Here is a 26,038-nt window from a genome sequence, read left to right on the forward strand (position 1 = left end):
TTAAATCAGATTTCTGCTTCTATCTGTCTGTCTGTGTCGTCTGACACCTATTTCCATTTTGTATTTGACTTTGAAATGGATTCTGCTGTGGTTCCCAAGTGATGTCAGTATAGGGGAGTATACTTTCTTAAAGGTTTTCGTTATATTACGTTTTCTTCACCTGGTGTGTGTGTGTGTGACACATGCTTGCACTCATGCTCACACACACGTGTGATGATCAGAGGATAATTTGTTACAGTTTGTTCTCACCTCTCAACACGTGGGGCCTGGGTTTTGAACTCAGGTTGTGAGGTTTGGCGGCAAGTGCCTTTACTCCCTGAACTGTGTAACTTTAATGATCAATCGTTTGAGAAAATAAATTTTACTCCTTGAAATCATAGGGCCATAATTTTTTTTCCCGAATTGCCAAATACAAGAAATATTCCAGGAAGTTGATGCTCTTCCCAGAATGTATACTTTGTGACCTTTAACCCTGTTATCTTGGTAACCTGGTCTCCTTAAGTTTGCAAGGGCATCTATTATTTAAAAAGTACAAGCTCAGGCACATTCTACACAGACCCCCTCCTCCTCCTCCCGACACAGATTCATAACAGTATTTTAATCTGTCTCGGATCGACTTCAAACCCATTTCGGTCTTAATGGGAGTTACTCCTTCTCCCTTGAAAGGTGATAGGTGATGGGTGGGGGTATTTAATTGATGGACTGGCTGCTGATTAACTAGGTGCTACGACATTTGAGACCAGTTCCCCCACGGCCCATTTCCCATCTCCCAGCCTCCATCACCAATGATCACACAACCCTCTGTCTCAGGACTCGGGGCTCATGAGCACTTCCACAGCTCCAAGTGCTCCGTCTGCCCTGAGCAGGCTTCTTATTTTCCACATGTTAGTTCTTCAAGTGGACGCCAGGGGTGGGGTGAGCAGAAGCCACCAATGATGCTCTCTCTTCAGGCTTACTTGCTGTCCGAGCACTGGAGCGTGGCTCACCTCCAACTCCCTCAAAGAAAACTGGCTGTCCAGTGTCTGAGTGAGGGGCGGGAGCTGATAAGCTCCTCTTCCATCCAATTCCACACCTGAGTGCTGACTGGCTGGATCCTGAGCAGGTGCTGTGGAGGCAACGGTAGCCGCTATGTGTTCGTGGGTGCAGTAGTCCTGTAAGATACTGCTTTGCTTTGGCCTCATACCAGGAACTCTACAGACAGCACCAATTAAAGTCGGTGGTGGTGGTGGTAATGTTATACTAACAAAGGACATAAAGTTGGGAGGGATGGGGAGATGGGGGTGGATCCTGGAGGAGCTAAGGGAATTGGGGGAGTTAGGGGCAAATATCACCCAAACACATTGTGTGAAATTCCCAAAGAATTACAAATAGACTATTTGTAAGGCTTTGTTGTTCTAAGTCATCCTGCCTGCTCCCCTCCTTCCAAGTGCTAGGTATCAAGTTAGGCTCAGAGCTTACTGTAGGGAACAGGAGAGCCCTCTTACAGCAGAGGTGACCAAGGTACAAGCAGGCTCTACCCCCGGTGCCCATCCCACCCAGTCCTGCGTTTGCTATGGGACAATGGCACTGTGTGCTAAAGGCCTCCATCACGTGCTATGACTGTCTGGGGATTGTTTGGCTACTCAGCAGCCTGAGTGGAGGGGCTGGGAGGCTGAGATCCCCCAAGCCATTTCAGTCTCAGAGCTGAGAAGCAAACAACGCCACCAGCTAGTTCCCTTGCAGGACAGGAGTCCATCCTCCTCCTCCAAATGCAAAGCAGGAAGCACAGGGAGGTGGCAGAGGCGAGAAGTCTGGTATCTAAAGCCACCCCCCTTGCGGGTGAGAGGGAATCTCTAATGCCTTTCTCCCCACAACAAAACTCCAACTGCTTTTGGATTCTAAGGTTCTTTTGTCACAGCCAAGGAGCCATCACAAAGTGTTTAAAAAGTAAAAACAAGACACAGCAACATAAACACACACACACACACACACATAGCACACTGGCTTGTTCATTCCTCCTTCCCAGAAACACAACAGCCCAGCTGTATATGAAATACCAGGCCCACTGGTACTCAAAACTTCTAGGTTTATCTCCTCTCTCTCTACCCAGGACAACTTAACATTGTTATTTAAGAAAACCTGTGCAGAAGTGGACATTAGACCCTCCGCAGCTCACCAGTTCCTTTATTATTATTATCTCTTAATTAAAGTGCCATTTTGTACAGTTACATCATCTCCGGCATTTCCCTGGGAGGTAGGAAGACTGCTTACTCCTCGCAGTTAGGTCAAGTACATCTGACACTAGCCCTTCCCTTGCTGGACCATCCAATCCCTAGCAAGTCGGGGTGAGGATCCTTTGCGTAGTTTCTGCATGGGAGCCGACAGTTCTCCACCAGCGTGCTGCGTAATTTATCTATTGTGAGCCACGGGGTTTTCTGAACAACTTCAAGAGGGGCCATAGTCTCGAAATCCATGTCTACCTGACTCCTGCCAATGTGGTGGCAAGGACACCAAGAAGTACTGTGGTTTTCTGTTCCGAAGACTTTCTGGACTCTTCTCATAAAATGCCAGAGCAGGGATATTACAATACCAAAAACGCCATTTACAAAAAAAAAAAAAAAAAACGATTATCGGTCACTCTAGGTCCTCTTATGATGTCACGACAGTGAAGAGGCAACAGATGTGCCACGGAAACCAGACATGGCTTAAGTAGTCAGCGCCTGGAATCTTTGCATTAAGTCAGCAGCAAGGTCAAAAACTCCCTGAAGCCATTTTTATAATAATGATTGAAAAGAGTGGAAACAACCCAAGCAGGAATGGAGACACGGCTACTCAGAAAGGCTGAAGCAGGAGGGCTTCGCAGGTTCTAGGCCAGCCTGGGCAACCTAGCCAGACCCTGATACAAAGAAAGCACAGGAGATCAGCTCAGGGGTGGAGCACTTGCCTAGTGTGTGCCAGAGGCTGAGTTCAGTCCTTAATACTCAGGGTGGGATCGAAGAAACAAAGAAGCAGAAACTAGGTAAGAGAGGGCAGAGACAGTGATACAGTGAGGGACGGTATAGCCATTCCTTTGCGTGCCATTGATATTAAAATGATAGCTATGAAAGATCAGGAATGCAAAGCATCAGGCTCGGTCACAGATATGTAAACCGTCAGCACTGAGGGGAAAACAGAAGGAAGTGATTATCATATTAGGAAACAGCATTGTGGGTAATTTCTAAGTTCATCCAGCAGCTACGTTATTTTAAATATTATAATTAAGTGGCTTGGCATTTAAATTCTGCTGTCCATGAAAGGTGTGTATGTGGACCCATGCTGTGCACAACCTCAGAGGAGTTTTGTTTTCTTTGCTCCTTAAGGCTGTCCCCCAACCCCAACCCGCCACCTTTGGCAGTTATGATGCCATAGGAAAAACCGTTAAATCTCAACGAGTCCTCCACGGGCAACATGCTGGACTCGAGGCATGCTATCTAAGGCACGGCGAATGAGATAGTGTGACTGTGCAAAGCTCTCTACTAGGCCCTAACAGGACACATGTATAGACTGTGCAATTGGCAGTCTGCTGCCCAGCGTAACACAGCACAGACTAGCCTGTTGCTGTTACAGAGTTCAGAAGACTTTTTGGGGTTTGGCTTCCAGGGTGGTGGTCTGCCATATCCTCTTAAATTGTGGAGGGTGGGCCGCTAAAATCAACAAGGACAAAGGTGGACCGATGCCTGCATCTCCATCTGATGCCATGAGATTCCTCTACATGGGGGGGGGGGGGAACCACGGCTGTCCGTGCATGGCTCCTTCAGTGGGGGAGACCCCTTGTGAATGGAAACATCAATCTTTATATACACTTTGACCTTCTCACATTTTATCTGGCCAGTATTTAACTTCTGAAAATGATCACCAGTGAGGTGTGTCAGCTATTAGTGAGGTGTGTCAGCTATTTATTAGTAATTAGTAGTAAGCTACCCCTCTTCCTCTCATCAGAAGAACAGGGGAGAGAAGAGAGCTCGCCTGACTTCATGCACATTTGCTTGTACTTTCCTCTTTTCTTTCTCCTTTTGGAGACAGGGTCTCTCTATGTGGTCCTGGAGCTCTCTATGTAGACCTGGCTGGCCTTGAACTCATAGAGATCTCTCTGCTTCCCAAGTGCCGCCACACCCAGCACTGGCTTGCAGCTTTCAATAAAAAGCTTTTATGGTGTTTAAACATATCCGTTATTAAGAACAGCTCCCATTGGCGGGCTTCTGGAGTGGGGAGCGGGGAGGGAGAATGGTATCTAAAATGCTTGTCTCTGTAACTCACAGGGAAAACGTTCCTCCTAGAACCAATTCCTACTGAACCTCAATCTCCACTCACAAGTTCTGAACCTGGGTCACTGAAATTTGAAAGCAAAGGGAGTCGTAGGTACATCCCCCATTGGACTGCAGATGGCACAGCGCATGCCTCTTTCCAGCCAAGTGGTGCTGAAGGCAAGCAAGGGAAGGGCCTGCTGCCTTGGGAGAAATGTGGAGAAACAATAGAAACTAAGTGAGAGGAACCTTGAGGTCTCAGTTTCTGGCTTCCTCAAGACATCAGAAAGGATATCCCCTCACAGTATAAGAAGACTAATCGGAGTGGAATTAATTTCTGGGTTCCCATGGAGAGCTCCTCTTCCCATCACTGTAGCCGGTGGTGAACACTAGGCTGTGAGCCAGGGACACTACCTTGGGAAGATCCTGAGTAGGGGCTGAGCTGTCCGTGTCACTTGGAAGTTCCTTCTCTATTGTCCATCTTGGGACTATGTCCCTTGAAGGTGATATTTACCAATGTGTTGCGCTTCTTCCTTTGTGGGGTCCTGGGGTGAGCTCACCGAGAACTTGGGATAACTGTCTGACATTTGATACTTGTAGAGAGTCCAGAAGCAGGCACCACCCCCACTTCTTCTTAACATCAGACTCTTAGCTAAAGCACCGCTGACAGCCCCTCCATCTGAACTTCCATCTCCCAAACCAGCAACATAATGGAGGAGCCAATTAAATGATTATTAATTCATGTTACTTTCCGTAAGCCAGGGGTTCTCACCGCCTTGCATTCCGTAAACCAGCTTGCCACCTGCCCTAGAAATTTACAGCAATCTTTTATCTATCTCCATTGACTAAGTGGGGATTTTTTTTCTTTCTTTCTCACACGACTTCACGTTCAAGTGTTCAAGTTGGGAAGGTTACCCCAGCCACACGCAGATGTTTTGGAGGCTCTGAAAATGGCCCATTCGGCTCAAGGTGCTCGTTAAGAGAAAGGTGAGGTGCGTGCTCTTTCCCTCAGGCCATCTCCCTCAGCTTCCCGCAGACTTCCAACTCACTTGCAGCAGCATGAGCACCGGGCTTCCAGAAAGACTTTGTGATCTTCCTACCGTTGATGCAAGTGGAGCTAATCTTGGCATCTGCTTGCAGTTCCTTCCCGGGGGACGAGCTGGGCTATCTGGCTCTGTTCTTGTAGAGCTACTGCACTTGATAAGTGGCCAGAGAGCTGGCTAAATTCTCTTCCTCTGCTAGTACAGAGGACAACATTCCTTCAAAGAGTCTGCTTCGCTGCCAACTGTCTCTAGGTGTGCATGGTCTCAGTCCGCCTCCAGCCAGGCACTTAGGGATGCTTCAGAGAGGTTTTGGAGAGACCCCAGTGAACAGAAGCAGGCTTCTGAGCACACGGCAGGGGAGGGTCTGCACACTCCTGTAAGAACTCGAGCTTCTCTTCCATGCCTGACTCCAGCCTAGTGAGGCATCTCCTTGAGAGTGGTATCTCAGGTTGGACTGCTCTGTGCGTCTCTAGAAAGCCTGCTCAGCAGGTCGTCTGGCCACCCCAGAGTAGAAGACGATGCCCACGCAGTTCCGGCATGCCATACAGTTCTTACGTTGACTTTCTGTTTCTAGAAAGACTCTTCCTAAGACAACTTCAGTTTGTTATGATGGGCACAACTGCTACTTAAGGAGGTTAATTTTCCTCTACCAGCTCAGCTACAAACAAGACAGGCTGGTCACTGGAACATCCAGACACTCTCAGGCATCGCCGTTTGCCCTTGCATCCTGAAACAAGGACTGGGTGGCAAGAGGCTTTGAGAAGAGTACAGATGCAAGGAAGTGTTACTGACTAGCTGTGCTCACTGAAGAACTCCCAGACTCTCATGGAGACACTGTCCCTGTGGCCAGCTCCCTTCTGTCCCAACTCTCATTGTCATCTCTGGTGTGAGCTGCCCAGGCTAAGCATCTGTGTCTCTTTTAGGCACACACCTGACTTTGGTCAAGTTCAGTTCTCTCTGCTCTAGGAGGGGCTCCGGACTCAGCCTATAAATAAAGAGATGGCTCTTGCTTTTGTCTCTGGGGTTGTAGAGTCTTGGGTAATAGAACTCTAGAGGGTGTCTGAACTTCTTGCAGGGCACACCGACTGCAGGCCCTACCCACAGAGGCTCTGATTCTGTAGGTCTGAGTCAGAGAATGCACTGCTGGTGAGTTCCCCGGTGAGGCAGATGGTTCAGGGACCACACTTGGAGAAGGGCTACCCGCTCAGCGCTTTTTTGTCACTGGTAGGAGTCTCTGCTCTAACTTGAATTTAAGTTAAAGAAACCTGCAAGCATGCGCAGACCTGTTGGCCCACTTTCCAGCGACGCAATGACTTGGAACTTTTAGCTTAATTTGGGAAGAAAAGAGACAGGCCCTGGTCTCCAAGCCAAGACATCTCTAGCCAAAGGTTAAGGACCACACCCAGTTGTCCCTCAGGGAACCTACTCAGTCTAAAAGCAAATACAGACACGTGTTCAAAGCCAGGAGGCTAGAAAGTATCGCCTCTATGCATTTGTTCTGTCTGCTGTGTAGCCCACAATGACAGATCACTTGTCTTGAGAAATCCCTTTCTCACATAGGTCTTGGAGAACTTCAAGGAAAACCAGGCAAAACCTGTGTGCTCCTCCCACTTTTCCCAAAGGAACAGTGCTGGCCTCCTGCCCTATGCACCAGCAATTGGTCCTGGCCGACATCCCCACAACTTTGACCCTGGGAGAATGAACAGAGCTACATTGGCTTCTATCTGCACAAGTTTGTTTCTGGGAGTGCAGACTGGACGGTATCCCGAGCTGTGAGGGTCATTGTCCCCCTAGTTTAAGTTGCCTCTCTGGGGAGCACTGGAAGCCTCGTGGTCCAACAGTGGTCCTGCGCTGACTGGTGGATGCTGGCTGCTGCTTGCTTTGTAGCTTTGAGGAGAAAACGGTACCATGTCCTATATCCGAGGCATCAATCTGCTGCCCCAATTCCTTTTTGAAATATGCATAAGGATGCTTAACTACGCTGATTGGAGCTCCCGAAAGGACATCTCACGTTGCCACATGCAAGACACCTTGCTCCCTCTGTGTCAGACTTGTGAACGAACCACCAGTCAAAGCAGCCACCACCTCATTTAGACCAGCTCTGTCTGTCTGTCTATTTAATGCCTTCTATGCATTGGCTGCCACCATCAGACTAGCACCTGGGGAGGAGACCTCTTCCTGACTGCTAATCGGTAGTATTCAGGCAACCTGCCCTGCCTGGGGCCACAGAGTGTCCCTTCTCCACCCTGCCTCGAAAAGCTACAACAAACCAGCAAACGTAAAATGGAAACGCAAGCCATGGGGCACGGCCCAAGGGGATTAATGGGAGCCCTTCAGTCCTGGGAGCCCTTCAGTCCTCTTGGGCTCAAACATCCTTTAGGGCAGCTAGGATCGATCTACTTTGGAACCTTGTGGGTTCCAAGCCAGCCTAGATCCCAGAAATAGAACTAATCACACTCTTCCTGAGTTTTCCTAGTTCAAAACTAACGTCCCAGGGTTCTGACTGAACTTTATCAATGGAGCCACAGCAGCTTAGGAGTGTGCCCATGACATGAAGAACCAGACAAAACTCTCCCTTAGCCTGACAGGGCAGCTCTCTCCCCAGTCCTGGTGCAGCTCTGACAGAAAATGGAAATCACTCTCGCCTTTCCCAGCACTGATTGGGGAGATTGGAAACATCTGACTCGTCAGTCAGTCAGTCATCTCCGTCCAGCACAGAGAATGCCAGGTCTGCTCCAGGCTGAGCTTCTATGGGGTCTCCTGCTCACAGCTCCTAGAGCAGGGGCTAAGTGACAGTGCACAGGGGTGGGCTAGGGGTACCCAAGCACCGTTGTGGAAGGTCGGGGGCTCAACGTTTTCCCACGTGCCTTTTCCCACCCTGGGCAGAGGTCCCTTGACAGGAGGTTACTGGTCCTCGTGGCCAGGGAGTAAGGCTCAGTAGTCAGCTTGGGGTGGGATGGGGTAGGGTGGAGGGGGTGTTGCTCTCGCCTCCATCAGATCCTGGTTGGGGGACCACAAGCGCTTGATCAACTATGCTCAACTTGCAGCATCCTCTACTCACAGGGCTTCCAGGAGCCCAGCAGAAGGCGCAACACACCACAAAGTCTAGCACGCTGTAATGTCTTGGACACTTGCTGCAATGGTCTCATTTTCAGAAATGAACAGGAGTTCCAGGGACTAACAGGAGCCCACATTGGGCTGTGGAACCCTATATGACAGAGAGACCCTGGTTTTAGGCAAGGGGAAGCATCCTAAATTTACCTCTTCTGTTCAGCAACATGAAACAGGGATGGATGCCCCCCAAGAGTGAGTAGAGTAACTTACAGCTCAGAGTACCTTGTGCCATGCTAGGCTCTTAGGGATGTTTCAGAGCAGTCCCGAGCAGCACTTAGTAGATGCCACATAGTCACTGCCTGTCTCATACAGGGTGGACCAGGACAGAGTATCTTAAGAAGCACAGGACTGGCCATGACTTCTCCATTTATCAAATAATAAGAGAAAGTGACCGTGTTATATATTCTTCAGCTTGTAAGGTAGTGGATGGATGTCTAACCCAGGAGGCTAAAGAACCTGCTGGTGGGTCATGGAGAAAGTCAATCACAGCTCTGACGTGCCCAGGGGTCCCTAATCTGCGGGACACAGTGCTCTAGCTGCAAAATCAAGGCACGAGAGGGCCCAAGGAGGACAGCTGTGCCTAAGAAAAGTGATGTCCCATGGGCTATGTTTGAAAGAATCCTGCTAGGATCCAGAAGGCCTTTATGAAAGCTGCAGCTCAGACAAGGCAGGGGGAGATGAACAGGGCCATGGCCTGAGAATCATAAGCACAACTACAGGGTATCTGCCCAGGCCGGGGTATTCATGTGCAATGTGTGTGCATGGATACAGAACCAAAGGAGATAACTTCAGGTGTTATTTCTCGGGTGCTGCCTTTCTCTGGCCCGGAAGGGCATCAAGTAGGCTAGATAGCTGCCCAGTAAGTCCCAGGGATCCACCTGACTCCACCTTCCTGGAGCTAGGATTATAACTACATGCTCTGTACCCAGCTTTCTAAAAACATGGGCTCAGAGGTTCCAACCCAGGTTCCTTGTACTCACAGAGCAAGCGCTTGCTGGCTGAGCTACCTGTTATAAAATATTTCCCATGGTGATGATAAAGATCTACATGTACCTTCCATACTCCTTCATTTACACACCACATCCCCAATCCATACCTTAAGAGGAATTCTCATTTCATTGTGCCATAACTGTCTGATCACACATGACACTTCCTTTACAAAGTTCCTTACATTTTCTTGCATGTCTACACACACACACACACACACACACACACACACACTCGCTCAGCTGATAGGATTTTGGGTCTCATCACTTATGACCTAACAATATAAAATTTCAGAGCCAAGCTTTGGATGACTGGAATTCAGGCAAGCCTAACTGTGTACCATGCCCTGTATCTATTTTTGCTTGCCAAAATAAAAATAGTTGGTGGTCTGTTTTCAGTCCTGAGACAGAATTTTGCCTGCAACGACTGTAAGCAGCCAAGCTCTGATAAAAGCAATCTGGAAATGGCAAAGAGGGTATGGGGGGTTGGGGTGAGGGAACAAGTGGACCCTAGAAACGCTGACAGCTATGTAATTTGTAGCTGTGTGAAAATAAAAACCCAGAAACAGTGTCCATTGGCAAGGACACGGGCCACTAAAGAAGCCACGTGAAGGAGGCTCCCAGCATTCCCTACTCACACTAGACTGCAAAGGTAAGCATATTTTGGGGTGAGGTAGCATAGGAAGCAAGAGCCAGAAAGATTTAGAATGGGGCTACTTCCGCAGAGGTGCGTATGGGCCTGGTTGGTTAGAAGTGATGGACCATTCAGAGGTATTCACATGGCACTTGCAGTGACACTGGTCCACCGAATGGTCGGTGATGACATGGGACAAGGTCAGAGTCTGCAGTCTCCCACATCCCACCAAGAAGCATGGGCGTGGTGCTGTCTGTACCCATGGTGATGCCCGGAGAGAAAACCTATCTGAACCCTTCCCCTAGGCCCTTGCTATATTACAGACCGACAGAAGTTATTAATGCTCTGACTTTAGTAGCTAATGTTCTTTGAGGTTTATGCTACCCTTCAGCAGTGCCTCATCTGATGAAACATTGACGGCCCCAGAATTTTCAAATTCCCCAACCCATAATGTTTCCTCCTGGCATACACCTTGTTTTGTCTCTGGATATCTAACTGATTTTTAAAAAGGAGTGGAAAGATGGGTGGGTGGGAGGGAGGAGGGAGGAAGGAGGAGGGAAGAAGGAAGGAAAGAAGGAAGGAGGAAGGAGGAGGGAGGAAAGGGGATGAGGAAGAGGAGAAGGCAGCAGCCCCTTCCATCCTGTGACAGATTCCATTGTCGGGATTAAGTCCCCCATACAATGGCATCTCTATTTATACAGAGCTGTAGAAGTGGAGGAGCAGGACGGGCTGGAAATACATTTCCACCAGGATGTGCCTGACCTGCCTTTTTTTTTTTCCCCCAAACTCAGTAATTAGAAGGGCGGTGGCTCCACAGGAATTATTCATATGCCGCAAGAGCCGTGCACTATACATTTATGTTAAACATGTCAAATCCGATTGGAGTCATGCTCACTGGCACTGCAGCCCCATAAACACACTTTCCCCCACAGCTACCCATTAATTCCCTCTCTAATAGCAATCTCCCATAGATTCAAATCATGGACGCTCCGATGCACTAATTGCTCTGTGTTAGGTGAGCATCGTGGATTTGAAAAATAAATAAATAAATACATAGGAGTGGAATCCCTTTGGGCCCCATCTCCATAAAAGAGAGAGCACTCAAACTACACTTCTAACAGAAAATTTAACAAAAGTATACACAGGCACAGCAGTTGGGGACTTTTAAGAGCATCGACATGCCTCTGTTCCAGACTAGGCTGGTGCTCCGCCCCTTCTTACAAAACAAGAGTCATCCTGTCTCAAGTCCCCTGAAGCCAGACTGTGGCGCTCTGTGGCTAGAGACCATGGTGGCTGCAGCCTTTCAATAACCATCTCACGATGGTTCTTTGCCAAGAGCTCCATCTTGTCCCCTAATTATTGGTGATAAAGCGCCGCATTAATTGTCTATCACTTAATTTATAGCAATTAATGATTGGCTTTGGCTAATCACAGCATTAATCACCGTTTAGTGGGGGACACTGGGGGCTCTTCAATCTCAAACGCTCATGCTCCAATCCACTCCGACAAATGATGACAGGGGGGTCATGTTCGAGTTCCAGAGAGGAGAAACCACAGAGTTGGATGGAGGAAATGGCAGTGCATTAGCAAAGCCGCTCCCCTGTCCCGCCCCGCCCCTGCCACCAGTGGCCCGGAGGAAAGCTTCACACTGTGGTGACCCTGCTAACCAGTGGCTGGTACATGCACCGCTACTCACTATCATGGCGCCCGCGGGTGGGTGTTAGTGCACCGTGTTTTACAGGCAGTGCGCTCAAGGTGTCTGCAACTAAATTCCCCCAGCCAATGTTACACACTAGCTAGGGACTAGCCTTCCTGACTTCACACCTAGAGCTCTTTCCGTGACAGTGACCTGAGGTTCTTGGTATTTAGTGTGGGTGCATCCTAAGCACACAGATGTGTCAAGGTGCACATGTGGAGGTTGCAGCTGGTTTTCTCCCTTCCACTGTGTGTGTGTGTGTGTGTGTAGTGGGGGAGGGGGTCCAGGGATGGAGTTCAGCCCATTGGGCTTGCCTCTGGAAGTGGTTTTACAAGCGGAGCCATTAGTGGCCACACCCCAGCAGAAGAAGATCCAGGTCACTTTTGTACCCACTGGTACCACCTGTATCTTCATTTTTTCACCCTACAACTTTGGAGTCTGATACTCATTCTTCGGTTGGAGAAGTCAACCGGATCAAGCCCTTAGAGTAAGAAACCCATACCGGAGAAGTGTGGGTGGGTGGGGATAGGGGTGGGGGTAGGGGTGGGCAGGCTGGGATGCAGTTCTCTATCTGCACCCTGCCTGAGCCCATTCCAGCTAACTTTCCTAGACCGCATGATGGCAGAAGTGAGAGGGTAGCTGTCTATAAATGTCCATAGGGTATAAATGTCTATAGGGTATAAATGTCAATAGCAGCTATAGGGCTGGAGAGATGGCACAGCGGTTAAGAGCACTAACTGCTCTTCCAATGGTCCTGAGTTCAAATCCCAACAACCACATGATGGCTTACAACCATCCGTAACGAGATCTGACACCCTCTTCTGGGGTGTCTGAAGGCAGCTACAGTGTACTTACATATAATAAATAAATAAATCTTTAAAAAGTGTCTATAGCATCTATAAATTTATCAATGTCTATAGGGTATAAATTCAATAGGGTTGAGAACTGGCTATGCTCACGTCTGGAAAGCGCCCATGGCATGAAGGGAAGGCACTAGCAACTGGGATAAAGCAGGGGTTGGGACTGGGGTCATAAGCCCCGCCCACCCGGCTAGGAAGCAGGCAGCACCTGTCTGAGCCTGTGGCCTACCTGACCTGAAGGTCAGACAGGCAGCCTCCTCCTTAGCTAATCACAGAGTCAGAGTGCCCGTGAGCCTGTGACAGGTTCTTTGGGGTTAGTCTTGTTCTCTTTGAGCCATATGATGTGGCTACTTGAATTTGTATTTGCTAAAATGAAACAAAACTTAAATTTCACTTCCTCAGAGTCATGAGCTCCACTAAGGCGCTGAACGTTCTGAACAACAGACAAGTCCCTGCGATATTCTTTTTGATGGCAAACACCCTGAAAACCCCAAGATAACATCACATACCCTGAAGACCAAGGTCTCTCTAAACTCGTGATCCTTGGGACTCTGCCTAGTGCCTGGCACGGAGCAAGGAACACAGGCGCTGGGCTCTCTGACAGATGACTACCTGGTTTGCTCACTGTATCACTGAGGAGCCCACGGGGAGGTACACACAAGCCTTGTTTCAATAAAAAGAAACAAAAGACGTGGAACTAAAATCTTCAAGATTATCCATTCCTGCACAATCCTCCAAACTACATAATCAATAGCTGAGAAAAATGCCAATTATCCAGACCCATTTGAAATATTATTAATCTGCATCGGCAGCAGCTACTAATCAACGCGACAAATTGTGAAATCGCTATTTACTTGTTTGTGGAGAGGAAGCCACCCCCATCGTGCTTGATCAGATAGGAACAGCTCAATTTGGGGAACAAATGAAAGAAACGTAGATCTTTTTTTCTTTCTTTTTTTTCTTAATAATAGTTTTTACAAAATACCAACAAGGACCCAAAAAGAAGGCACAGAAAGGTTGCCGGCACCCATACCCAGTCCAAGTTCAAAAATGGTCCCAAGAGCTTTGTTAAAGCCTGTCATTACAAAATTACACTTCAGGTCAGAGGAGGCTCATCTAAGAGGGGTCAACAAAGACGCCTTTGTTTCTGTGCCTCTGACAAGGTGCACCCTAACTTGCTGTTTCTCCCTATCTTCCAAGGTAAAGACTGAGAGGTGGGCCCACTGCATGGATGAATGCATACAGAGAGAGCCTTGTTACAGATGTGTGTTCCATGATTCTCGCTTCACACCATCCAGTGGCCTGGTTGCTGGGCAGTGCTCACTCAGAATCATAAAGGCTAGATGAGTTTTAACTGAACTGCCCTCAACAGAGCCTGTCCTGTACAGGATGCATGGGTGTGAAAAGCACAACACGAAGTGGCTGCGCAGGGTGTGGCACACAGTAGGAGCTTTGCAAGCAATGGTCCTTTAATAATGTCTTTAGGACCCACATGGGGTACAGGGAATATACACATCAAATATCAGGGGCCAGACCATCCCCCGTTTTGGTACTCCTGATAACTTTTCAAAATTCCCAGAAGCCATGGAAGTTAGGGCGTGTATACACACACACACACACACACACACACACACACACACAGAAGTAGCATTTTAAATGGACAAGGCTAAGAACCTTGCTACTGGTTTTCTGCATGCTTCTTGATTGACTGTTAAACTTCACACACAAAACTTACTACGTGCTGGGCCTTGTTCTAAGCTTCCCGTAGTAAAATAATACACACGAGGCATTATTCTTAATCTCTATCTCATTTAAACACAGAGGCACAGAAAGGTTTAGAGACTAAGCATTGTCACCCAGCAAATGGGAGGATTGTGATTAGAAATCAAGCACCCAGACCATGAAAACACACAGGTGACCTAGAAGGTCACATAGGGCTTTTGGGGCCTGCTAGCTCTCCCCTTGGGGCACATGATGTTTGGCTGCTTATCTAGACTGTCTATTTATCGCTTACCTTAACTGTTTAGTAAAGACTGGGGTCTCGGTGTAGCCAAGGTAACTGTGGTGGTTTGAATATGCTTGGCCCATGGGGAGTGGCACTATTAGGAAGTGTGGCCTTGTTGGAATAGGTGTGGCCTTGTTAGAATGAAGTGGGTCACATTGGGGATGGGACTTGAAGGTCTCATATATACGTTCAAGTCTGGTTAGTGTGATCCAGACCCTCCTCCTGGCTGCCTGTGGATCCAGATGTAGAACTCTCAGCTCCTCCAGGCCATGTCTGCCTGCATGCTGGGCAGATGGCTCAGTGGTTAAGGGAACCAACTGTTCTTCCAGAGGTCCTGGGTTCAATTCCCAGCAACCACATGGTGGCTCACAACCATCTGTAATGGGATCCGATATCCTCTTCTGGTGTGTCTGAAGACAGATACAGTGTACTCATATACATAAAATAAATAAATCTTAAAAAAAATGATAATAATGGACTAAACCTCTGAAACTGAAAGCCAAACCCAACCAATTCAATGTTGTCCTTTATAAGAGCTGCCTTGGCCAGGGTATCCCTTCACAGCAATGGAACTAATCTTAACTAAGACAGTAACACAGGTGGAAACACCCCTCCCCATGTTTAAGGGGCCTCCTACAACAGTACATGCCCCTCGTCCCTGGCTCTCCCAGGGTGTCTGATCCCATCCTTCACTCTCAGCAAGCACTGAGTACTAAGCTTCACGGCATGTCCCCTCCCTGCGCCTGCTTGGTTTTTTCTGATCTCGAAGACTTCCGACATTGCCCTTTCCCATTCCTGCAGTCTCTTCACAGAGGCAGGATTTCCCAGGCTTCAGTCACTTTCATTGCTTTCCTCTGGCCTCTCTCCAAGATTCTGTATCTTGTTTAAATAACGAAGGCCAAGCCCCAACCCTCAATATGATTTAAGAGCAGTCTTGCCTACAAAAGTCACAAAGGCCCAACCAATACAGACTCTAGAAGGTAAATATTTTCTTAAAAGGAAGGAAGGAAGGAAGGAAGGAAGGAAGGAAGGAAGGAAGGAAGAAAGAGAAAGAAAGAAGGAAGAAAGAGAAAGAAAGAAAGAAAGAGAGAGAGAGAGAGAGAGAGAGAGAGAGAGAAAGAAAGGAAGATTGAAAAAAAAAAGAAGGAAATCAAAGCCTCGTAATACTGAGCACGGTGCTAAGACTCAGGTTGGCCTAACAATACTGTCTGTTGCTTGTCACAGCACTTCCTGTTAGCGTGGTGGTGGTGTCTGTGAGCCCAGTAAATCCTCTCAGAAATGACTCAGCTCCTCCCTCCAAACCCTGAGCTTCTCTCAGCCTCAGCTCTTCTTCCCTCAGCACAGAGATCCTGTCATTTTGAGAAATGGCTGCTCTCCTCTCTTGGCACTGGCTTTTCCAGAAATAGTACTTCCTGCCCTGGCCCCTTCAATTCGCTCTGCTTTTGCTAAAATGTCCCCCTGCCTATCCACACTGCTGTCCCCCTGTGGACGCTTGCCCCAGGAGAGGGGCATGCTGGGAAAAGTATGCAGGCCCCACTCAGGTCCTCGGATGCAGAACAATGCCCACCCTTCACCGCCTCTGGTTACCTTGAGGCTGAGAATCAGGGGTGACCTCAGCCAAGGTCTGCCTGACAAATGTCTTTACCAGGCTGCCTACAGAAGGAGGAGTACAAGCCATCCATGCTGAATGGCTGCCTAAGAAACGCTACCCAGAAACTGCAGACAGCTGGTGCTCAATGTAAAGGGTGCAAGAAAGAAAGAAAGAAAGAAAGAAAGAAAGAAAGAAAGAAAGAAAGAAAGAAAGAAAGAAAGAAAAGAAAGAGAAAGAGAAAGAGAGAGAGAGAGAGAGAAAGAGAAAGAGAGAAAGAGAAAGAAAAACAGCATGATGACTCTCGCCTCTAACGCAGAGAGGCAGAGGCAGAGGCAGATGGATATTTGTGAGTTCAAGGCTAGCCTGGTCTATACAGCAAGTTTCAGGCCAGCCAGGGATATATGGCGAGACCCTGTCTCAAGCACACTTTTGGGCGAGATGAAGGGTGGTCTGCTCCCTGCTGCCAGCCTCACCCCTCCCAGGGACAAGGTCTAGGGGCTGAGGATGCCTATGTAAAGTACCTGCCCTCTTGCTTTGCCCTTCCTCGCCGCCGCTCCCCTGGTCTTTGGCCAGCTCCTCTGGGTCAGCAGATGCTTCGCTGGGTCCTTCGGCATCTTCAATGGCTTCCTCTGAAATGCAGGGGAAAGACAAAGATGTAAAGGACGAAAGCTGGGCAGGCAATGAAGGACTCCCTAGTCCTCTGTGCCTGAGAATCACCAACCACAAAAGACAGATGTCAGCGACAGTCCTTCCTAGTGGTCTGGCGAGGCTGGCCGTATTAAGGATACACTTCAGTTCAGGGATAGCTGCCGTGGGGCTCTGAGTGGGTGCTAGATGTGTATCTGTCAGGTATTTCCAGATAGGTTCTGAGGGCCTCCACCTGAGCGAGGCCGTCGCTCATCCCTGGCTGGAGACTAGATAGGACCCAGTGACCGAGGCCCCCATTGGCCTGGCAGTGTCTGTGCCTGGGCCACATGATGGCCAGGTGTTCTTGGAGCCACTTAGGTCCTCAAGAGTCACAGAACATCAGTGATATGCTTTGTGGGCATAGGGAGGGTTAAGCAGAGGGGTGAGATGTACAGCAGAACTCTCATGTCTGAAAGTAGGCCAACTACCAAGCCAAATGTATGCCCCAGTTGAGGAGAAAGAAAGACTCTTAGGGTGTTGGGGTGGGGATTGTTTTCTCTGTTCCTCTGGCCAGCTGGATCATTAACCAAAGCACACATTTAAGAAGAGGGCGTTCAAGCTGGGTGGTGGTAGCGCACGCCTTTAATCCCAGCACTTGGGAGGCAGAGGCAGAGGCAGGTGGATTTCTGAGTTCGAGGCCAGCCTGGTCTACAAAGTAAGTTCCAGGACAGCCAGAGCTACACAGAGAAACCCTGTCTCGAGAAAACCAAAAAAAAAAAAAAAAAAAAAAAAAAGAAGAAGAAGAAGAAGAAGAAGAGGAGGAGGAGGAGGAAGCGGCGGCGGCACATTCAGAGGAAGAACAGGGGCCTGCAGGATGACTCTGTGAGAAACTCTGCCAACCCGGTGATTCCCAATAAAGATAGGAGGAGGAGGAGGGAACCAACCCCATAAATGCATTCCCTAACCTCCATATATGAGCCGTTCGTGGCACAGGGGCCATGTGCAGGTTACATTATACATGCGGGATACTAACTTTTTAAAGAACCAAGCAAAGGAACCAAGGTGGGAATCACTTGGCGTGATGCGGGAACTCTAAAGAGCACACTTCTCCCGGTTCAGAAGCACGAGAACACGAACACGCACACACTCCCACACCCGTCACAGGAAGCCCAGAACAGACTCAGCAGGAGTCAAGCCTGGGAAACAATTTAGAACCCTGGACTGGGGTTCTAGCCAACACTGCCATAGGAATCTCCGACCACATGCCCACATTTTTGTTTGTTTGGGGAACAAAGGTCCTACACTGTGGCCCAGGCTGGGCCCTACCTTTAAAGGAATTCAGGTGACCTCTGAACTTCCATCCAAAGAGCCTCTCAATTCTAGCCCACAGTAGTCAAATAAGCCACAGGGAGTTGACCTGTAGGGGTTTCCAAAAAAACACTCAAGGCCAAAAAAAGGATCATTCTAGATTTGTGTTTTTCTAATTCTTGTAGAAAGATGGCAGGGTATCAATGGCTAGAAAAATGAACTCCAAGGCTGAAGAATGGTCTGTCTGTCTTCCCAACAGCAAAGAGCCCTAGAGGCAAGCCCTTGGGCACTGCTTGCTTTGCTTGACCTCAGGGCTCGCTCTCTGGATTTCCTGTGTGTCCTTTTTGGCTCGCTGCACCACAAAGTTAACGCTGAGTCTCCTGGCCTTTCCCTTAGTTTGCACAGACAAAAACCAGGCATTCGTGGCTTGACATTCATTAGACATACAGCTCAGGATTAACAGCATTCATGGCCTTGTAGAGGGGGGAAAAGGGCTTAAGCGTGAAAAAAAAAAAAAAAAAAAAACCGAGTCAGTTGTACCAGAAGATGCACGTACCATCTTATGTCCAGGGAAGATGTGGCTTGCGAGTTTTAGGCTTTTGATAAGATGGTTGTAAAAATCCATCGTTTAATGGCAATACCCGCAGAAAGTTAACCAGCATTTAAATTGGGCATATGCACACTAGCTGGGCATCATAAATATGTTCCATGGCATCAATCATGGGCAGTATTGATAAAGTACATACATGGGATTTGGTGGAGAAATGGCTCAATGGGCACATCTCTCTGGCACACACACCCATGACCACCTTAGATGGGAACGGTCTGGCTCTTACAGGAGACATTTCCCCACACGGTGCACCAAGGTGTCTCTCAGCACAGGAGGTTAAATGCCCAACTGGGCCACCAAAGTCAAGGCCAGCACCCACAGCTTCGACAGCAGAGTTGGGAGCTATTACCTGGGACTGATGCTCATGGCTTGAAGCTTTCTAAGCAATTCTATTTAGGAGGCAGAGATGGAGATGTGTGGGCGGGTTACGGATGCAGGAATATGTGAGGAAATCGTAAGAAGGGGCTGTGGTACTCTTCCCAGAACCCTTGCTCTGGGCCTGCCTGAGCTTTGTCTTGCTTCCTTGTTCCATGCAAACAGGAAGCAAAGGCTAACACGTTTCAAGAAGGTGGTGGGGTGGGGGTGGGGGGGCAAGTTAAAAGAGGTTACTTTACTTCAGGAAATTGTTATTATTGTTATTACTTATTATTTTATTAATTTTGATTTTTTTTTCTTCAAGATGAGCAAACCCATTCTTTGTGAGTTTCTAGACTTTGCTTTATCACCTGTGATTTATAAACTAAGAGAATACTATATATGAGCTCAAAGAAGAACAATTCCTTTACAGGGGATCAGTGACCTCACCCCTATTTCTTTTTTCTTTTTTTTTTCTTTTTCTTTTTTTAAAACAAACAAACAAACAAACAAAAAAAACCCAGGTCTCATTTAGCCAAATAGGAGAGTCCCGATGCAGTTCCACCTGTGACCTACAGGTGTCGCCCTCTGCATGGCAAGGCCTGGAGGGCAGCTGGCTAGGAGGCAGGCAGGCAGGTCTGGGCTGCACGTGGAAACAATATATGTCTCGGAGAGAATGGTCTAGTCCAGAGGAAATAAAATAGAACATTCATAAGCAGTTACACCATCTGTCTTTAAACCATCATCATCAACAGTAAGAGGGGGTAGAGGCTCTTTAAAATGGATGAAAGCCGAGGCTGACTGTAACCGGAAAACCGTGAGAGTTGAATACCAATAACAGTAGAGAAATGAGTTTTAAAAAAAGAAAAAGAAAAAGAAAAGAAAAAAAAAAAGAGGGATGCAGACTGCAAATCTGTCTGGACAGCTCGGGGTTGTGAGGCTTGGCAGACAGCGTGTGTCTTTACTGGTCCCAGAAATGTCACGCAAGCTTTCTCACCAAAGCCCAGGCAGGCTTGGGCAACCCACAGGGAAGGAAGCATTGGTGTCCTGGCCCCTCACAGGTGTGGTGGCTGTGCCACAGCATCTGGCTCCGAGCCAGAGCCTGGCCATTGAGCTGGGGCTGCTTGCTAGTCCCAGTCCTCCCTGGGGCTGTGCGTTGGATACTCTGAGCTGACAGAGCATAGGATGAAGAGACAGCTTTCCTCGCTGCATATCACAAATTACACATTCTGGCCCCGGCAGAATGTGGCTGGCGGCGGCAACTGGCTGGGGTCACCCCAGGAGCCAAGTTTCTGTTCTGCTTTCTATAAGGTCCACTACCGACAGCCAACAGAACGGCCGAAGACGTGGGTCGGCTGTGGGTTTTATCTGGAAAAATTCTGCCCTTGGCTCAGGGGAACAGGTTGCTCTCCCTCCAGCCAACACTCACGGCAGCCATGACACCCTCAAAGCTCAAGTGGACAGTTTGCAACCAGTTTTCCCTCGGAGCAGTCAAGAAATGATACTTCACCATCCTAACCAGGGCACGGCGGGAACCCTTCCTCAAGGCTGTGGCAGACGTGGGCAAGGAGGTCACCTCCATCCCAGCCCCGGTTCTCAGCGGCAGGCAGCAAAACCCAGATCACCCCATACAATTCTGAGTTTGGAAAAGGTACCAGGGGAGGGGCCTCTAAAACCTTGCAGGGACCTACGTCAGAGGTGGTGCCCAACCCTGACCTTCGAGTCAGGGTGACTCCTCTTAATCTTATGTGTTTTCATGCCAAACTGAGAAGGGGAAACTTTCTTTTTTTGACCCAAGTCTCAGACTGGCCTCAGATTTGCTGTTAATCATTCAGCCTAATGCTTCCACTGCACTCGAGCTGGGATTATACACATACATACACACACATACATACACACGCATACATACACACACGCATACGTACACACACATACATACTTGCATACATACACACATACATACATACACATACACACACATACATACACATACACACACATACATACATACACAATACATACATACATACATAGATAAATAAATAAATAAATAAATCTCAAGTGAGCAAGCCACCACTCCATATGCTTGGGGTTGAAAAGGGGCTCCATGCCTGAGCACTCTACCAATGGGAACTCTCCCACAGCTCAGAGATGCAAGGAAATTGTGCAAACCAGCATGGTCTTCCAGATGGTCTACCATCTGCCTCCCACTGCCAAGTAAAAGATGGCTTCGGACAGAGATGTAGACACCTCCTTACTCCCCTTGTATCCCAGCCTGCTCTATTCACTCTCAGCCTCTGGTGAGGCGAAGGACAGAGCCCTCAGGTGACCCTAAAAGAAGCAGTCTAGGGGGTTGAGGACATAGCACCACAGACCTAGGGTGGAAAAGAAAATCCCACCCCACCCACATCGCTCTGCTCCACACAGATGTAAACCATTACCGTTCTCTCCTCCCTCCTGATCAAGGTGACAACGAGAGTCCCCCTAGCCCCCGTGATTTCTCCTGAAGGAGGCAGTCTGTCAGCTGGCAGCTCTGTGGGGATCTGTATGAGTTTCATAAGCATCCTGGATTTGGGTGTGTGGAAGGAGGAACAAGGCAGAAGCCAAACCCAGAAAACAGCCAGCAGCCTACAGCACATGCTCCCCAAGTGTCACCCACGAGAGCGTCCCAGTTAAAAATAAGTACCCCCCAATAATGGGTCGAGTGATGCGTCCATTTGGGGTATTTTACAAATCGCTCACAGGCTCGAAGGAAAGGGGAGTCAATCAATGATGAAGGCTAATCCCAATGCTCCTAACTCTTAACAGGATAATGGCGATTCATCCAAACCTGACAAAGCCCCCACCACGCCTCGATATGATAGAAATTTGTAAATTCTCCTAAGAATCGGGGTGTCTGTACCCAAGGCTCTCACACGCACATGTTACTTAAATAACACACCAATCTGTGATCCCCGAAGAATGAAATCGTTCATCCTCTTTTATGGGGGCTGCAGGGGGTGGGGTGGCGCACGGCGGAGGGGGATAGGGTGCGTTTGCCTGTCGGCAGGCTCAAGAGCTGAGAAACATTAGCTGTCATGAACCACAATCAAATCAGGTTTGAAATATTTAGCAGTGGCTTAGAAAATGTGATGGCGCGGCTCTGACAGGCGGGCGAGGTGTGCAGACGCCCGCTTTCCATTATAATGGAAATATCAGGCCTGTTCTGAATATGTATAACCCAGAAAAATGTATTGATTTTTCATTCGGCATTAAAAAAAATGAAATAGCCTGCAGCTGTCAGAGGCCTTTGTTAAAAGCCCATCCTTCCTGGAATGAGGTTTACCAGAAACAAGTTTTAATTGTACGCAGGACCTCTTCTTTGAAAAACAAAATAACCAACCTGCTTACTTTGAAGGCAGGGTTAAAGCTCTGTCTTTCTCCTGTTTGCAACCTAATTAACCCAAGGAAAGGCCGACCAGGCAGGTGGGAGGCACCTCACACTCTGCCTGGCGGGGGTGTCATGGAGGGTGGCTGGCATCTCTGTGGAGGGTGGCAGGAGGCTATGCTTTGTCCTCTCTCCCTTGTCCTCGTCTGCCCCTGGGTGGAGAGGCCCTGGATTCCAGGACTCACGTGCTCTCTGTACCTAGCCAATCACTTCTGTTCTTTCAGGCTTGGTTGGCAAGACGAGGACAAGGTGAGGAAATGGCCTAGTGTATCCGGTGCTCTGGGCACTTTCTTATCAATGGCAAGCCTCTACTGGGTACAGACATCATGCACAGTGTGTGTGCTTTATGTTGCAAGAGAGGTCAAACCCCATGGCAGAAAAGATGACTTCCTAAAGCTTCAAATAAGAAAAATCCCATGTTAAAATTCTGACGTGACAAAAATGACAAAAACTTCTAACTAACGGGCGATGCAGATGGACAGACAGCTGCTCTGTTCCCATCTTGTTCCTTCCGGTCCTTGTCTTCTCCCTCCAAGCTAGCTATATAACTGTAAGGGCGGATCATTCTCACCCCTGCCCAGCCCCCTCCAGCACATTTAGCCATCTTCCCTGAGATGGTGACCAAAGACATTACGCACCGCATAGTCACACCCTGATCCTGCATGGAGTCACCTAATGACATACCAGAGTATGGCCTCTTGACCCTTACATGCTGACTTCCTCCCATCCCAGATAGTTCAGCTGGGAGCTTCCCTGAGAGGTGACTTAGAACAATCAGGGATTCTGGGTAAAAATTCCTCAGCTCCGAGGATGCTCCCTGAGGTCGTGTGGCTTGCCTACCACAGACACCAACTGGCAACTTAGCATCTCTTGTCTCATGGTGGGGGTGTGTGCATCCTCATGCACGCGCAAAGAACAAGGGCACAGATGTGCACATCTACCTGATAGCGGTTACCTGGATTTTTTTATCTTTAAGCTGCCAAAAAACTGTGTCTGTTCCATTTTATACTTCTTATAGACCCATCAAGGAAAATAGCCCCATGGGGCGGGGTGTGTGTGTGTGTGTGTGTGTGTGTGTGTGTGTGTCTGTGTTAAGCTCTGTTAGGTTTGCTGAGGACTGCCCTCTACCAGCCAGGAGGACTGTCAGGGCGAGAATGCCTACAGGCCAATTTCTCACCTTTCTGGCTTGGAAAAGGGGGAAGATGTGTAAGACTCATGACACACAGCCACCTTCTCGGAGATGACAGAGATGACGTCTACCCACACATTCCAGCCCACCGGAAGAAGCCAGGAGGGCCTGGTCGGGAAAGGGCTAGAGAGAACCCAATGGGATCAGATGTGTGCTCACTCTCCAGTGAGAGGCTGCTTCTCCCGTGGGTCTTTAAAGTGACCTTTGGCTGTGGAGGAATTCTCTACTCGGAGAGGTGCTCACTTCAGCCAAGACACCCGGCAGCTACACCTGGCTTTCCGGATGGCACTTTGAGGTCTAGGTACAGAGCTACCAGCCTCCCAGGAGCCTCTCAGAAAAATCTCCGTGGAAGGCAGACACTGAAGGAATCCAGCCTCCTAGCCACCGCCCTGGTCTCTTTTCTTACCACCCCTGCCCCCCCTCCATCCCACCAACCTGCCTGTGGCACTGAGCTAGGAGAGTCGACACTGGGAAGGTAACTCCGGGTAAAAATGACTAATTGGGGGATGGAGACCATTTATGCCTTTGTATATCTGAAGATCCTGCCGATGTTTACAGAAGCAAGAAGAATGGGGATCGGGCGGCCAGAGGCAGCTCGGGAGGCTCCTCGCCTCTTCCCCTTCATACTGACTTCACTTCAGACTGCAGCAGTCACGGGATGGAGCCCATGTGGGTCTGGAGCCGGTGGCCTTGCAGAGAAAAGTCCCTCCTGTGGGAGCGACACTGAACGGAGCGAAGAACGCTACCATTGTGTGGCCTGGAAGCTCGCTGCCATTTTCCTCTTCCAGGCAAGGCCACTTGGTCATTTGAACAGTTTGTCAAAACCACACTAGAATTAAGGGGGTGGGTGGGGGTCAAGAGAGGAGAAAAAGGGAGGAACCGCCTAAAGCCCGCACGGCACCGGGTCCCATTTATCTGTGGGCTCAGCAGAAGCACCTGGGCTGCCCCCTGCAGAATCCCAGAAAGGATAAAAGCAGCTGATCGGGGACAAAGCACAACGGAACGGATGTGTTACGGACTCGCCTGGTGGCTATTCATGGGAAGGTTTCAAATGAAATGAAATAGAATGACTGAGAGGTGCGAGTTCCAGTTTGTAAAATACAGACCCAGCTCTGGAAACCGTCTCCCGACGTGCGTGCTAAGTAAGGGGCACAGCCAGGGCCTAGAACTCAGGAGGAAACGGAGTTCAGCAGAAATTAGCGTCCCTGGACTTTCTGTGGAGCTCTCTGGCTGCTGCTGCTGCTGCTGCTGCCACACGTAAAATGTTTTAAAAAAAAAAAAACCAACAACAAAAAACAAAACCAGGCAAATTCCCCGAGCAAGTTTGTAGCAGAGCGTGATGTGATTGTGTTGTCATTTATGGGAAATAATCGCAGACCCATCTCTCCCTTTCTTCCCCCCCACCCCCATTTTCCAGTCCAAATAACCATGAAAAATTACACTTCAATGTCAGTGCCTCGACAAAGGAGGCGTGCTCTCTGGGAGCTCAGTGGATTTGCAGGTTTTTTTTTTTTCCCTTTCTTTGGATAAAAACAAAAACAAAAATTAAAAAAACCCAAAAATCAAAAAAAAAAAAACCAAACCCTTACCTTCAATTGTACATCATTTAAAACATGATCTAACAAATACACCTTGACACATACCTTTCTCTTTCTCCCTTCTTGTAAAACAGCATTTTGCATGGTTTGACCTCACAACAAACCAGAATATTCTGGAAAACAGAGGCATGCACAACACAAGGCCCTGGATACCAAGCAAGGTGCCTCTCTCCAGCCAGTTAAAAAAAAACAACTTTGTCGCTGGGAGAAAAATACTGATTACAACTCAGGATGCTACTTGGGGAAGGGAGGATGGAGGCAGGCATTGCAAGTCGCAGGACATGACAGTTGTGAGATGAGGGTCCCTGGAGCTGAGTGGGGAGAGAGGCTCTGGATAGAGGGGAGAGAAGGACTTCACATATTCACACTCATGAGACCAAAACATTTCAAAGTCTTGAATGGATCATTTAAAATATCTGGAGGGGCTGAGGGAGGGGGAAGGGAGCAGTCAACAATCAGGGGTGCAGGACCACAGGAGGGCTGCAGACGGGAGCTTCTTGGATGGGTGCTGGTTCTTTTCTGCCCCCTCTACCACCTCCCTCCCCTGCCCCCACCGAAGAAAGGGACATTTTTCAACAGAAAAGATCTGCCTGAGAGCTTTTTAACATTCCAGGTGTGAGGCCCGAGCAGTCCCTACAGCATCTGTCTTTCAATAACACCCTGCTTCAAATAAACACTGCCAAGCCTCCACAGTTGAAGGGGAGAAGACAAGATAGATAAACATACATGAGTGA

The 26,038-nt window shown here is 48.6% G+C and overlaps 1 protein-coding gene across 4 annotated transcripts in view; it reads right to left on the bottom strand.

Moving 5' to 3' along the window:
• The window catches only part of Zfhx3 (zinc finger homeobox 3), a 253,485-nt gene that overhangs the window by 27,967 nt on the left and 199,480 nt on the right, over positions 1-26,038 (bottom strand). For all 4 annotated transcript variants that reach the window (XM_085843596.1, XM_085843598.1, XM_085843597.1 and 1 more), the window contains one exon: positions 16,713-16,820. In XM_085843596.1, the coding sequence (XP_085699722.1) occupies positions 16,713-16,820 (108 nt within the window). The remainder of the gene's footprint in view (positions 1-16,712; positions 16,821-26,038) is intronic.

This window comes from Mus caroli, unplaced genomic scaffold (genome assembly GCF_978045245.1).
Source record: "Mus caroli unplaced genomic scaffold, Mus_caroli_1 scaffold_10, whole genome shotgun sequence".
In the NCBI taxonomy this organism is placed as follows: Eukaryota; Metazoa; Chordata; class Mammalia; order Rodentia; family Muridae; genus Mus; species Mus caroli.